The sequence below is a fragment of the Cyprinus carpio genome, chromosome B9 (genome assembly GCF_018340385.1).
Source record: "Cyprinus carpio isolate SPL01 chromosome B9, ASM1834038v1, whole genome shotgun sequence".
Lineage (NCBI taxonomy): Eukaryota > Metazoa > Chordata > Actinopteri > Cypriniformes > Cyprinidae > Cyprinus > Cyprinus carpio.
In genome coordinates, this window is record NC_056605.1 from 32,891,099 (window position 1) to 32,905,571 (window position 14,473).

Genomic DNA, 14,473 nt, shown 5'->3' on the forward strand with positions numbered 1-14,473 from the left:
TGGGACAATAAATCCATACAGAATCAATTTGTGGATCATTCTGAGATTTTCTGAATGCAACGAGACTCCTCTGGAATCGATTCTGAGTTTAGATTTTAACAGCAGATGGCGCTCTAATCTACTTTTTATCCACACACTCAAATGCTCATGAAGTAGAGCACTTGTGTGTTCAGCTTAGTCATGTAATTTCACCTTGGCTCAGAATGTTTTTATGACACAAGATTAATTCAAGGATTCAAGGAATCAAAGCGTTAATTGTCATATGTGACCCGTCACGGAAACCAGTGACACAAGTCGGCAGCACAACTTTCGAGCAAAATGAGAAAGAAGCAATTTTATTTTAAATTGGTGATCGTTTTTTTGCAGAATCTGTTAGTTGAGATCATGAAGAAGCTTCTCCGTGTTTGAGATAGCAGTATTGGTATATTTAAAAGCGTACATTTTGAGGTTGAAATCGGCTTGTTTTTCGGAGATTCTAGCACACAGTAGGGGCGCGTCATTGTCTGTGTGTATTTCCATACTGGATAAGCCGGCTTTTGTTTCTTTTGTTATTGCCCCCGCCCTCCAAGGGAAGCGTGGCTAATTATTATGCAGCGCTCTGGCCGGCGAAAATGTTTTGAAGTACTTCTTCGACAAGCCGGATGCTTATGAACAAGTGCTCACTGATTCTGAAGACGATCTGAGCGACGATGAAAGCGGCATAATAAGACTGAATAATATCCCTAATCTACAACTGAGCGAAGATAAAGACGAGGAAGAATGTATCGGACTGGCGTCAGACGAGTTGGACCATAAGATATCAGAGGCTATATCGATAGTAACATTTGATGGGGATAAAGACAGAGAAATGGGGAAAATCCGTAACTTTGACTGTAAATGCTACACAAGGAGAAAAGAGAACTCTCTTCATGGGAGACAGTCCTGTAGCCAGAAGCTTTCTCCAGACATCATGTACAACATACATTTACATTTACATTTAATCATTTAGCAGACGCTTTTATCCAAAGCAACTTACAAATGACAACAGTAGAAATAATCAGATCAACGAGAGAACAACAACGGTATACAAGTGCTATGACAAGTCTCAGTTAGTCTAGTACAGAACACGTAGCCAGGGTTTTTTTTTTTTTTTTTTTTTTTTTTAATATGATAGACAAGAAAAAGAAAAAGGTAAGTACTAGTATTAGTTGGTTAAGTGCAGGCGAAAAAGATGAGTCTTTAGATGTTTTTTGAAAATGAGTAAAACGTACATACGGCTGGATTCTTTAGCTGCGGAAAAAGAGTGGTAGGACATGCGAATTATTGGACATTTAGAGGCAAACAGACGCACAGTGCAAACTTCGGAGATGGTAACATCCACAAAGAAGACCCCGACAAAGAGAAAGTGTGCCCGAACTACTTATTTCATTGGAGGCAACGAGATCTGCAAGAATACTTTTCTGTTTCTTACGGGGTGAGTTTCCATAAACATCAAAGTTTGTCGTTTTGTGTTAAAAATTAAAAATGATGGCCAGATTTTAAAAGAGTGTCTTGCAACGTTATCTACAATGCACAAGTTCAAATAGAGTTTTGACAAAAAAGGTTAGGTATAAAAAGATAAAACTCACATATTTCAGCCTCGAAATCATTTTTATAAAAGTCAAAAAAGATAAATTACTGACGTTTTACAATGCACATTATCCTTTATTATTAATAGTATGCGGTCCGATTTTTCCCGTTGCGTCTGTCGTTGTTATGCAACCATGCAGCTTTACAGGGGGTATGGCTTATCTAAATGAGATGTAAATGAGTCCTATTGTCACTCCCAGCAGGTGAGAACAGGTGAGAACTGCACAATCTTAGAGGCCATTTTCTCCCTTTTGAGCTTTTTTGAGTGCCTACCTTCAAATGGCCATAACTTCTCCAAATATGATCAGATTTCCATGTGTTACACATCGTTGAAAAGCTTGGAGACTACACTTTCAGAATATGTGAATAACTCAAAATGCCCCAGAACCGACTTGCTTACTTTCCGTGATTGGTCACATATGACCAGTGAGAAAAACAAGTTTCCCAGAGCAATGAAATTCTTACCTTCCTGTCCACAATGAATGCCAAGACAAGTGCAAAACTTTACACGCATACACAAACTATACACACATACATACAGTGGTGTGAAAAAGTGTTGGCCCCCTTCCTGTTTCCTTTTTATTTGCATGTTTGTCATACTTTAATGTTTCAGATCATCAAACAAATTTAAATATTAGTAAAAGATAACACAAGTGAACACAAAATGCTGTTTTTAAATGAAGGTTTTTATTATTAAGGGAAAACAAAATGCCTGTGTGAAGAAGTGTTTGCCCCCTAAACCTAATAACTGGTTGGGCCACCCTTAGTAGCAACAACTGCAATCAAGCGTTTGCAATAACTTGCAATGAGTCTGTTACAGCGCTGTGGAGGAATTTTGGTCCACTCATCTACGCAGAATTGTTGTAATTCAGCCACATTAGAGGGTTTTCGGGCATTAACCACCTTTTTAAGGTCATGCCACAGCATCTCAATAGGATTCAAGTCAGGACTTTGACTAGGCCACTCCAAAGTCTTCATTTTGTTTTTCTTCAGCCATTCAGAGGTGGACTTGCTGGTGTGTTTTGGATCATTGTCCTGCTGCAGAACCCAAGTTCGCTTCAGCTTGAGGTCACAAACATATGGCCAGACATTCTCCTTCATTCTTTCTTCATTTTTGGTAAACAGCAGAATTCATGGTTCCATTTATCACAGCAAGTCTTCCAGGTCCTGAAGCAGCAAAACAGGCCCAGACCATCACACTACCACCACCATATTTTACTGTTGGTATGATGTTCTTTTTCTGAAATGTGGTGTTACTTTTACGCCAGACGTAATGGGATACACACCTTCCTAAAAGTTCAACTTTTGTCTCGTCAGTCCACAGAGTATTTTCCCAAAAGTCTTGGGGATCATCAAGATGTTTTCTGGCAAAACTGAGACGAGCCTTTATGTTCTTTTTGCTCAACAGCAGTTTTCATCTTGGAACTCTGCCATGCAGACCATTTTTGCCAAGTCTCCTTCTTATGGTGGAGTCATGAACACTTACCTTAACTGAGTCAAGTGAGGCCTGCAGTTCTTTGGATGTTGTTGTGGGGTCTTTTGTAACCTCTTGGATGAGTCGTCGCTGTGCTCTTGGTGTAATTTTTGTCAGTCGGCCACTCCTGGGAAGGTTCTCCACTGTTCCATGTTTTTGCCATTTGTGAATAATAGCTGTTACTGTGGTTCGCTGGAGCCCCAAAGCTTTAGAAATGGCTTCATAACCTTTCCCAGACTGACAGATCTCAATTACTTTCTTTCTCATTTGTTTCTGAATTTCTTTGGATCTCAGCGTGATGTCTACCTTTTGATGATCTTTTTGTCTACTTCACTTTGTCAGGCAGGTCCTATTTAAAGGGTTAGTTCACCCAAAAATTTAAATTATGTCATTAATGACTCACCCTCATGTCGTTCCAAACCCTTAAGACCTTCGTTCATCTTCGGAACACAGTTTAAGATATTTTATATTTAGTCCGAGAGCTTATTGTATCGTATACGCTAAGCAGCGGCGTACGTCAGCGGCGTCATTGCAGTGTTGTGAACGTGCTCACAACAGACCCGGAAGAGAAGACAATGCTGAATAAAGTCATAATTTTTTTTATTTTTGGACCAAAATGTATTTTCGATGCTTCAACAAATTCTAAATGACCCTCTGATGTCACATGGACTACTTTGATGATGTTTTTATTACCTTTCTGGACATGGACAGTATACCGTACATACATTTTCAATGGAGGGTCAGAAAGCTCTCGGACTAAATCTAAAATATCTTAAACTGTGTTCTGAAGATGAACGGAGGTCTTACGGGTTTGGAACAACATGAGGGTGAGTCATTAATGAAATAATTTACATTTTTGGGTGAACTAACCCTTTAAGAGATTTCTTGATTGTGAACAGGTGTAACAGTAATCAGGGCTGGGTGTGGCTAGAGAAATTGAACTTGGGTGTGATAAACAACAGTTTTGACGGGGGGGCAAACACTTTTTCACACAGGGCCATGTAGTTTTGGTTTTTTTTTCCCCTTAATAATAAAAACCTTCATTTAAAAACTGCATGTTGTGTTTACTTGTGTTATCTTTGACTAATATTTAAATTTGTTTGATGATCTGAAACATTAAAGTGAGACAAACATGCAAAATAATAAGAAATCAGGAAGGGGGCCAACACTTTTTCACACCACTGTACATACAAACAAATGTAAGAAACATAATAAAAACTATGGTGCAGGAGTAGAAATATAGTAGTATACTATTAAAAAAATAGAAATATAGACTATGTATATCTATATATGCGAGTACGGAGTAGAAATATAGAATGTGGAATACAGTAGGAATATAGACTATTATATTTGTATTATAGTGTGTAGTATATTTTTTTATGAGAATGTTAGTTATTTAATTTTGTGATTCAGTGCAACTACATGATAACAATAGCAGCAGTAACAGTAAAAGATGTGCAAATTGAGATAAGGCTACATGAGTAATATTAACAGATATACAATGGTAGTAATAACAGCAAAAACATTACAAATGTTCAAATGAGATGAAACAATTTGGACCGATTGTTCTCTGAGATAGATAAGTCCACTAGCTATCTACCGGTTTAAGAGTCTAATAGCTAAGGGGAAGAAGGACTTCCTTAATCTGGAAGTCCTGCATTTTACACTCCTATATCTCCGTCCTGAGGGTAGGAGTGTGAACAGTCTGTGTTGGGGGTGGGTGGGGTCTTCAATGATGGAGGCAGCTCTTCTGTGGACTCTGCAATGGTAAATGGCCTGCAGAGAGGGCAGTCGAGTTCTGATGATCTTCTCAGCAGTCTTCACTACTCTCTGCAGACGTTTGCGGTCACTTACAGTAGTGTTGCCATACCATGCAGTGATGCAGCTGGTCAAGACGCTCTCAACTACACAACTGTAGAAGTTGTGGAGGATCTTAGGTGACATGCCAAACTTCCTCAGCCTCCTCAGGAAGTACAGCCACTGTTGTGCCTTCTTAACCAGCTGGGTGGTGTTGAGAGTCCAGGTGAGGTCCTTGCTGATGTGGACCCCCAAGTATTTAAAGCTGCTCCCCCTCTCTACTTCAAGCTCTTGGATAAGCAATGGTTGGTGAAATTTCCTCTTTTTCCTCAAGTCCACTATCATCTCCTTTGTCTCGTCGGTGTTAAGGGTAAAATTGTTGTCCTCACACCATGTCACAAGACTGGCCACCTCCCTCCTGTAAGCCGCTTCATCCCCGCCAGTGATCTGTCCTATTACTGCGGTGTCATCAGCAAACTTCAGTATTATGTTGTTCTTGTGGTAAGCAACACAGTGTGTAGAGGATGGGACTGAGAACACCCCTGTGGGGTGCCAGTGTCTGAGGTCCTATTTCCAATCCTAACAGTCTGCCAGTCAGGAATTCTAGGAGCCAGTCACAAAGTGTGGGGTGTAGTCCAAGTACAAGCAGTTTTTGGGTGAGTTTGTGAGGGATGACCGTATTGAAGGCAGAGCTAAAATAAATAAAGAGTATCCTAATATAAGTGTCCTTATCTTCCAGGTGAGAGAGGGAAATAAGAGGGCAGCAGCAATGGCATCTTAGGTGGACCTGTTGGGCCGATATGCATACTGCAGGGGGTCCAAAGTGTCCGGCTTACAGCTCTGAATGTGAGTCAGCATCACTCTCTCAAATCACTTCATGATGACTGGAGTGAGTGCTGTCTGAGGAGCTGATAGTAGTGCTCGTGGTGGTCCTGTAGTCTGTGATGTGCTGCATGACTTGCCACATCTGTCCGGCGTCAGCATTAGAGTAGAAACTGTCCAGCTTCTCTCTGTACCGTTTCTTGGCTGCTGTAATGGCTTTTCTCAGTCAGTACTTGTCTCGTTGCCTGATGTAAATACAAGAGATTGAGCACGCAGCATGTGGCGTACCTGACTGTTTATCCAGGGCTTCTGATTGGGGAACTTCCTGGCTTGTATGGTGGGTACGATGTTGTCAACACAAGTGCTAATATACCCAGTCACATATTCAGCATAATCCTGTATGCTGACAGAAGAGTCCTCCTGAGTGGCCGCAGCTATAAACAAATCCCAGTTTGTCAGAGCAAAACAGCCCTGCAAGATGCCCTCAGTTTGTAGGGTCCAAAGCTTTACCTTGTTTGGTGACAGGGTTTGTTTGTTTGAGTCTTTGTCTGTAGACCGGGTACATGAACAAAGAGATATGGTCTGAGTATCCAAAGTGGGGGTGGGGTGCAGCCCTGTATGCACCACGTATGTTGCTGTAAACGTTGTCCAGTGTGTTATTGTTGCGGGTGGGAATGTCCACATGTTGGTAATATTTGGGAAGAACAATCCGTAATTTGCACTGATTAAAGTCGCCAGCTGCAATAAAAACAGCATCAGGGTGAGCCGCCTCTAGTGCGCTTAGTACATCATGGATGTAAACAGTGGCTATAAACACAGCAGTCAATTCCCTCTGTAGATAATAGGGATGGCATTTCAGCAATAAAAACTCCACGTCTGGCGAGCAGTGCTTAAAAACAGTCTGTATGTCTCCGCACCACGAGTTTTTAATAAACAGACACACACACACCTCCCCTTAAGCCTTACTGGAGGCTGCGGTCCGGTCTCCTCGGTGTATGGAGTGAGTCTGTAGCTGAACAGAAGATTCCGGGACTTTCTCTGAGAGAAAATTCAAACCCCAGCATTCTCTTATTTCCCGCTGTGATTTAATCCTTGCTCTCAGCTCGTCCAGTTTGTTTTCCAGAGATCGCACGTTAGCTAACAAGAGGCTGGGTAGCGGTGGTTGGCTAACGTGAGCTTTTAGCTTAGCATGGAGCCCTCCCCTCTTGCCTCGCTTGTGTCGCTGTCTCTGGAGCGCTCTCCTCGGGTCAGCTACCTCGCTCGATCTTGGTGCTTCAGGGCCTTCCTGGGGGTGGGCACGGTGACTGCGGGAGCGACTCATGAGTTGTAGCCCCGAAGGTATATAACCGGTAAATTCAAGATGTTTGGCTGAATTGGCGATGTCCAGTAATGCCTGTATGTTGTACGTTAACAGTGCACCACATTTGTGCACAGTAGACAAAACAGAAAATAAACAAAAAAGAAAGAAAAAACAGCATTAAAGAGCGGAGCGAGCAAACACATCTGCCTTGGGGGGCCCCATGTTGTCTTACCAATGTAAACATAGCCCACTGTAAACACCCTGGTAATTTGCTTCAAACTTTTCGAATTTTATGAATGATTATTTTAGGTTCAAGTGTGTGTAAGGATTTGGAAACAAGCAGAGTGTGGCTGTTTCTAAAGCATGCAGTGCCATCTGCTGTTCAAAACAATTCCAGAAGAATCGCGATGCATTCGGAAAATCTTAGAATCGATGCTGAATCATTTCTCAATTTGCAATGCATCGTTTTATCATCCCAGCCCTAATAATAATATTATAATAAAATATAGTAACGGCACATTTTATTGTCAGTAACAGTAACGGTGTTGTAACGGGGGAAACCGTAATTCGTTTGATTACTCGTTACTGGAAAAAAATAATGCCGTTAATAATGCCGTTTATTTATAATGCTGTTATTCCCATCACTAATAAGGATGGATCTGTCTGGAGAAACAGTCACTTGCTCCTCTAATAAACACCTACAGGAGGCTTTTTGCTTCACAGGAGCCACTCTCCTCCATTACATCATTATTACTACATTTATTAACTCTTGTGATCAGACACATCATTGTGTCATGTTTGTCAGCTTATAAACTGAACAGAAATCACTAAATCACACATTAGTATATGAACATTCAGGTTAGATCTTTATGACATCTGTGAGAACACAATGAACTCATGGGATTTCAGAGAAAGTGGAAAATAAGAGGAAAATAAAATCTTACACAGAGATGGGCAGGTGAAGGAGTATTAATCAAACTAGCAGAAGCAACTGAAGCTCCAGTAAATGTTTGGTGGATCAAAAACAGGAGCAGCAGCTCATGTGATGTGATGAAGATGAATGAAATAAACTTAATCTTCAGTCATTTGTGCTGAGATTTAGTGTCTAGTCAGAATTTACATTAAAGGACGCATCTTACTGAAGACAAACACATGAGACTATCAGAGATGATCTTACTGCAGTGTCTCCAGTTTACAGTGAGGATCCTCCAGTCCAGCACAGAGACGCTTTACATCCAAATCTCCTAGTTTATTCCCAGACAGACTCAGTTCCCTCAGGTGTGAGGGGTTTGATCTCAGAGCTGAAGCCAGTGCAGTACAACCTTCATCTGTGACGCCACAATCAGTCAACCTGTAGAGAACAATGACGAAAGTGAAAGTGACATGACATACAGCCAAGTATGGTGACCCATACTCAGAATTTGTGTTCTGCATTTAACCCATTCAAAGTGCACACACACAGCAGTGAACACACACACCATGAACACACACCCGGAGAAGTGGGCAGCCATTTATGCTGCGGCGCCCAGGGAGCAGTTGAGGGTGGGGAGAGCGCTGTACAGTTGAGGGTGGAGAAAGCGCTGTACATTCACTCCCCCAACCTACAATTCCTGCCGGCCCAAGACTCGAACTCTCAACCTTTGGATTACGAGTCTGAATCTCTAAGCATTAGGCCACGACTTCCCCCAAGACACACTCTTCACTCTCTCAGATCAGATGAGTTTAACAGTGAATCCATTAATAAGGACAAAATACAAATCAATGTGTGATGGATCATTGGACTGAGATTTAAAATGTCAAAGAACAAAAAAAAACGATCATAAATCATTTAAAGCCTCATTCAAGAAAAATAAATAATATTTCTTTATTGCACTGTTAGTATTTTTAACCAAACTGCAAATCTTATGTAGACATTCATACAAATCTATTTAATCACACTATTCATTATACAGCTGAGCTTTATAGTGTTATTTTGATCTGTATTGATATTGGGTGTGTGTGTGTGTGTGTGTGTGTGTGTGTGTGTGTGTGTGTGTGTGTGTTTCTCCATCACCCAAGGATAGCCAAACCTGTGATCACCTACACTGTGAGATATTATTCATACTTAGTGTAAATTGTGGCAGATAGTACTTACACCTCAATGTATTGCAGTGCTTTACAAAACAGTATGTAATAACATATCCTTTATATGATTCTATACATTATAAACATATGCTGCCTTCTAGTTTCCTTCCTTGTGTCTATTCCTAAAGGCCCCCTACACCTGCTCCTAATCACACTGAAGCTGCTGATCAGTAAAGCTGTTCTTGAAGCTGCAGGAAGAGACTCACGCTTCTGAGTTTGGGAACAATATGAGCTGCATGTGATTGATTCACCAGAACATCTGATCAACGTGAGGACACCACATATAATTTTAATTATATACATGTTAGACAGTTTATTTCCATGTTTTGAATATTTTCTTATGTTTTCTTTAAAATAAACACCTCTCTGAGATAATATACAACGGCATAAATGAGAAGAAATGCAGATTTGTACTCTATTTTGTTGCCTCAAAAGCCCACTGTCCTTACTCTCACACTTATCTGACTGATTTCTTTAGTAATTTTTACAGCTAACAGTCAAGCCTTTGCTAACAAGATGGGCTATTAGCACTTAGTGTAAACAGACAATCCATTTAAAGGTTTTGCTAATGCAAAAACTGGTTTAACATGAACACAAAAGTCCACATATGTACAAGAAACAAAGTCACACAATATTTTACTTTCTGTATCTCTGTATCTTGACTGACAGTTGTCTCATCCAATCAGTAGAAAGTATTCCATTCACAAACAATACCTAATTGTTAAATTTTGTCTGACTCGTCACTGTTTTCAGATTTTTTTGGATGATTTGTTTTTCACTTCACACATATTTTACAGTGTGTCATATATGATCTTACCACAGTTTCTCCAGTTTACAGTGAGGATTTTGTAGTACATCAGAGAGCAGATTCACTGATTTTCCTAGTTTATTCCCAGTCAGATTCAGTTCTCTCAGGTGTAAGGGGTTTGATCTCAGAGCTGAAGCCAGAGCAGCACAACCTTCATCTGTGACACCACACTTACTCAACCTGTAGAGAACAATGACAGAATGTGAATTGTAGTTCAAGTGTCTGTAGTTTGTTTCTGACTCTGAAAATCTGACAACAACTGTATCATAAGTGTTGTTTATTCTGCTTAAATAGCATTTAAAAAAAAAGCTAATTTCTCAGGTGAGGCCAGCCAATGTGCATGCATAGTCCTAAATGCACATCTCTAAATGCTTTCTGTTTCTATAGCAACCAGGACTTCTAACCACAGCTGCAGTGACTTTACCAAATAGTGATTGGCTCTTTTCCTCAAAAGGCAGGGCTTCATTCGATAGAGTGGCCATATTGAGCATTGCATTTTTTTCCATTTAAAACTATACGAGTGACATGTCTTGGGTATTCTATAGTCTTTGATAATGACGGATCTGTCTGGAGAAAAAGTCACTTGCTCCTCTAATAAACACCTACAGGAGGACATTTGCTTCACAGGAGCCACATGTTCTCCATTAAATCTCATTTATTAACTCTTGTGATCAAACACATTATTGTGTCATGTTTGGCAGCTTATAAAGTAAACAGAAAATCACTAAATCACACATTAATATCTGAACATTTAGGTTAAATCTTTATGACATCTGTGAGAACACAATGAGTTCATGGGATTTCGGAAAAAGTGGAAAAATAGAGGAAAATAAACTCTTACACAGAGATGGGCAGGTGAAGGAGTATTAAATCAAACTAGCAGAAGCAACTGAAGCTCCAGTAAATGTTTGGTGGATCAAAAACAGGAGCAGCAGCTCATGTGTTGTGATGAAGAAGAATGAAATGAACTTCATCTTCAGTCATTTGTGTTGAGATTTAGTGTGTCTAGTCAGAATTTACATTAAAGCACACATCTTACTGAAGACAAAGACATGAGACGATCAGAGAGATGGTCTTACCACAGTATCTCCAGTTTACAGTGAGGATCCTCCAGTCCAGTACAGAGACGATTCACTCCCAAATCTACTAGTTTATTCTCAGACAGTCTCAGTTCTCTCAGGTGTGAGGGGTTTGATCTCAGAGCTGAAGCCAGAGCAGAACAACCTTCATCTGTGATGCCACAATCATACAACCTGTAGAGAACAATGACACAATGTGAATTGTATTTCAAGCGTCTATAGTTTTTTATTGACTCTGGTCTCAGTTTAGGAGAGAAGATATAATGACCACAACTGCCACAAACTAATGCTGATAGAATGAGATTTCTGCATGTTGATGCTCAATGGTGCTGTTTGAAACTGTCATGTGCTTCAGGACTGAACAGACACACAGAGCTGAATGTCAGATATTGTTTCATAGTGATATAAGGACGGATCTGTCTGGAGAAACAGTCACTTGCTCCTCTAATAAACACCTACACAGGAGGACATTTGCTTCACAGGAGCCACGTGTTCCCCATTACATCTCATTTATTAACTCTTGTGATCAAACATCATTGTGTCATGTTTGGCAGCTTATAAACTGAACAGATATCACTAAATCACACATTAGTATCTGAACATTAAGGCTAAATCTTTATGACATCTGTGAGAACACAATGAGCTCATGTGATTTCAGAAAAAGTGGAAAATAAGAGGAAAATAAACTCTTACACAGAGATGGGCAGTTGAAGGAGTATTAATCAAACTAGCAGAAGCAACTGAAGCTCCAGTAAATGTTTGGTGGATCAAAAACAGGAGCAAGAGCTCATGTTTTGTGATGAAGAATAATGAAATGAACTTCTTCAGTCATTTGTGCTGAGATTTAATGTGTCTAGTAAGAATTTACATTAAAGGACACATCTTACTGAAGACAAACACATGAACCTATCAGACAGATGATCTTACCACAGTTTCTCCAGTTTACAGTGAGGATCCTTCAGTCCAGCACAGAGACACTTCACTCCTGAATCTCCTAGTTTATTCAGAGACAGATCCAGTTCTCTCAGGTGTGAGAGGTTTGATCTCAAATCTGAAGCCAGAGTAGAACAACCTTCATCTGCGATGCCACAATAATTCAACCTGTAGAAAACAATTAGTTAGAAACTTTATTAATCCCTATGAGGGGAAACACGTTTGCCACCGTTATACAATACAAACAACACAATAAATTATTAAACAACAACACAACATAATAATCAGACCATCAACAACCCCTTTGCCACCATTGTACATTGCAGGCAACACAATAAATGATAACAATAAACACAACAACAATATTAATCCATACACCAGTTACATCACTTTGTTAAAATACCTGACAGCGGTTGGAATAAAAGTCCTTCTAAACTTTCTGTAGAACACGGAGTCGTTACCAATCTCCCACTAAAAGAACTCTTAAGCCCGCTAAAAAAAACTTTTATTGGATGTCATTGTCAGGGTTACGGACCTGTATGGTGTTTCGTTGTTCCATGTCCTAGTTTTCCTATGTGTTTCTTCATGCCCTTATTTGGTCCTTCCTGTTCCTGTCCCAATGTAGTTTGATTTGTTCCAGGTGTTCCTTATTATTAGTTGTCTTCCTCACCTGTCTGCCCCTCATTATCTGCCCTATTTAGTTCTAGCCCGTTCTGTTTTCCCTTATCTCGAATGTCAACCATTGTGTCTACGTGTGTGAGCCTGCCTGTGTTCCTCGTTGTGTTATAATATAAACCCCTTTTATGTCAATCCTCCTGGTCTCTGTGCTCCTTTGTCTCCTCCTCTCCGCCACAGTAGGCCACCCGTGACAGAACATCGGACCAAACTAACAGTAAGCGGTGCCCCTTTTCCCCATATTTATTTCCTTTTTTGGAAAGGTTTTTTGTTTCCCTTTTTTTTTTTCTTTAAAAATAGCCTGTCTCAAACTGCAGCGATATGTTTCATTAATTTTTGTGCTGTTTTCTGAGTGAACTCTTCCGGTATGTGTATCCGCTCTTCTACAGCAAATGCGTCCTAATTTCTTAATGTTTTGTGAATCCGGCCCCAGATCCCGAGTTAAGCCCCGGTGTCGGCTCCAGATCCCCGGAGCTCGCTCAAGAGCACCATCAAGTGCTCAAGTCAAGTGGATATATCTTTAGGAAAGCTGTCATTAAGAACACACCACCATATGCAAACCTTAGCAATAAATAAATTATGGATGCACCGATACCACTTTTTCCAGTACTCGCCCGATACCGATACTTTTATTTTTGGTACCTGCCGATACCGAGTACCAATATTTTTATTGCATTTGTAATTTTTTTTTTTTTTTAAATATTGGGTACAGAAATCAAAAGAGTATGTATAATGTTAGCTGGTTGATTTAATTTATTAAATAGATACAGTCAAACCAAAATTTATTCAGACACCTTCAACATTTCACATTATAACAGTTTATTCTCTAAAGTTTAGAAGATGATAATAAAATATAACAAGAACTCATAGTTAAACTGTGTCAGAACAAATTCATCGTGATAATGTTAGATAACTTTGATAGAAAGGTATGTAATGGATTACAATCAACCAAAAATTATTCAGACAGCTGTTAGTATGACAGTATTTACACAACTATCAATACTTAGCCTTAATGACTGCCTGTAGTTTCCTGGGTATGCTGTCATCCAACTTTATGCAAATCTGAACTTCCAATTTTTTTCCCCAGACTTTGTTTGAAGAATTTTTGGGTATAATTTGTCACAGTTTACTTTATTTTGCTATCCTCATTTACGCAAATTAACTATAGTGTCCTGCACCCACTAGTAAAAAAAATGTATATCTGGTCTCTGAATAATTTTTGGTTTAACTGTATATCATTCGGTTATTTTCACACTTAATTATGCCCATTAAAATATATTTTACAAGTTTTTGTTACTTTCTTAGTTCATGTTTTTGCTCTATGGTTCATCATCTGTAATTTAATAGCATTAGTGCTGCTTCATTGCAGCGACTTAGTACTGTAATGACGCGCTTTGCTGTAATAATGCAGGGAACCACTCGTTATAAATCTCCTGTGATATTTATCACAAATAGAAGTCACGGTTTTTATTTTTTATCTGAAACGTGCTGCAATTTATATTACAAAGCCACTCATATAATGCAGAAACACTCAAGCAAGCAAAACACGCGCAACGCATGCCTGAATTTGTATTGTTGCAGAACGAGAGGGACAGTAGTAACGTACTGCCTAGCGCATTACATACAGGCTGCTACGTTCACTTTCGCTATAAAGTCATGTATGCCTAAGGTTGAAAATAAATGATGTTTATAGTGAATACCCTTATAAATTGTCTTTTTTTTACGGTTTAGTTTTAATCCAAATGCGTGTGCTAAGTGAGTGAACATCAAAGATCACACAACAGAAGTGCGCGGGCGTTCTCACTCTTTCACTCCCTCACTCTCTACCGTTAAGTAACTTATGCATTGTTTTA

At 39.7% G+C, this 14,473-nt stretch overlaps 2 protein-coding genes across 2 annotated transcripts in view; one reads left to right on the top strand and one right to left on the bottom strand.

The window, feature by feature from the left end:
• Positions 1 to 14,473, bottom strand: part of LOC109075406 (NACHT, LRR and PYD domains-containing protein 3-like) — a 441,226-nt gene that overhangs the window by 416,663 nt on the left and 10,090 nt on the right. The window contains exons 8-10 of the mRNA XM_042731927.1: positions 11,940 to 12,113; positions 11,013 to 11,186; positions 9,943 to 10,113 (exon numbers count right to left, since the gene is read on the bottom strand). Coding sequence (XP_042587861.1) covers positions 9,943 to 10,113; positions 11,013 to 11,186; positions 11,940 to 12,113 — 519 coding nt within the window. The remainder of the gene's footprint in view (positions 1 to 9,942; positions 10,114 to 11,012; positions 11,187 to 11,939; positions 12,114 to 14,473) is intronic.
• The window catches only part of LOC122138547 (NACHT, LRR and PYD domains-containing protein 3-like), a 788,161-nt gene that overhangs the window by 267,720 nt on the left and 505,968 nt on the right, over positions 1 to 14,473 (top strand). The gene's annotated exons all lie outside the window — the stretch shown is intronic.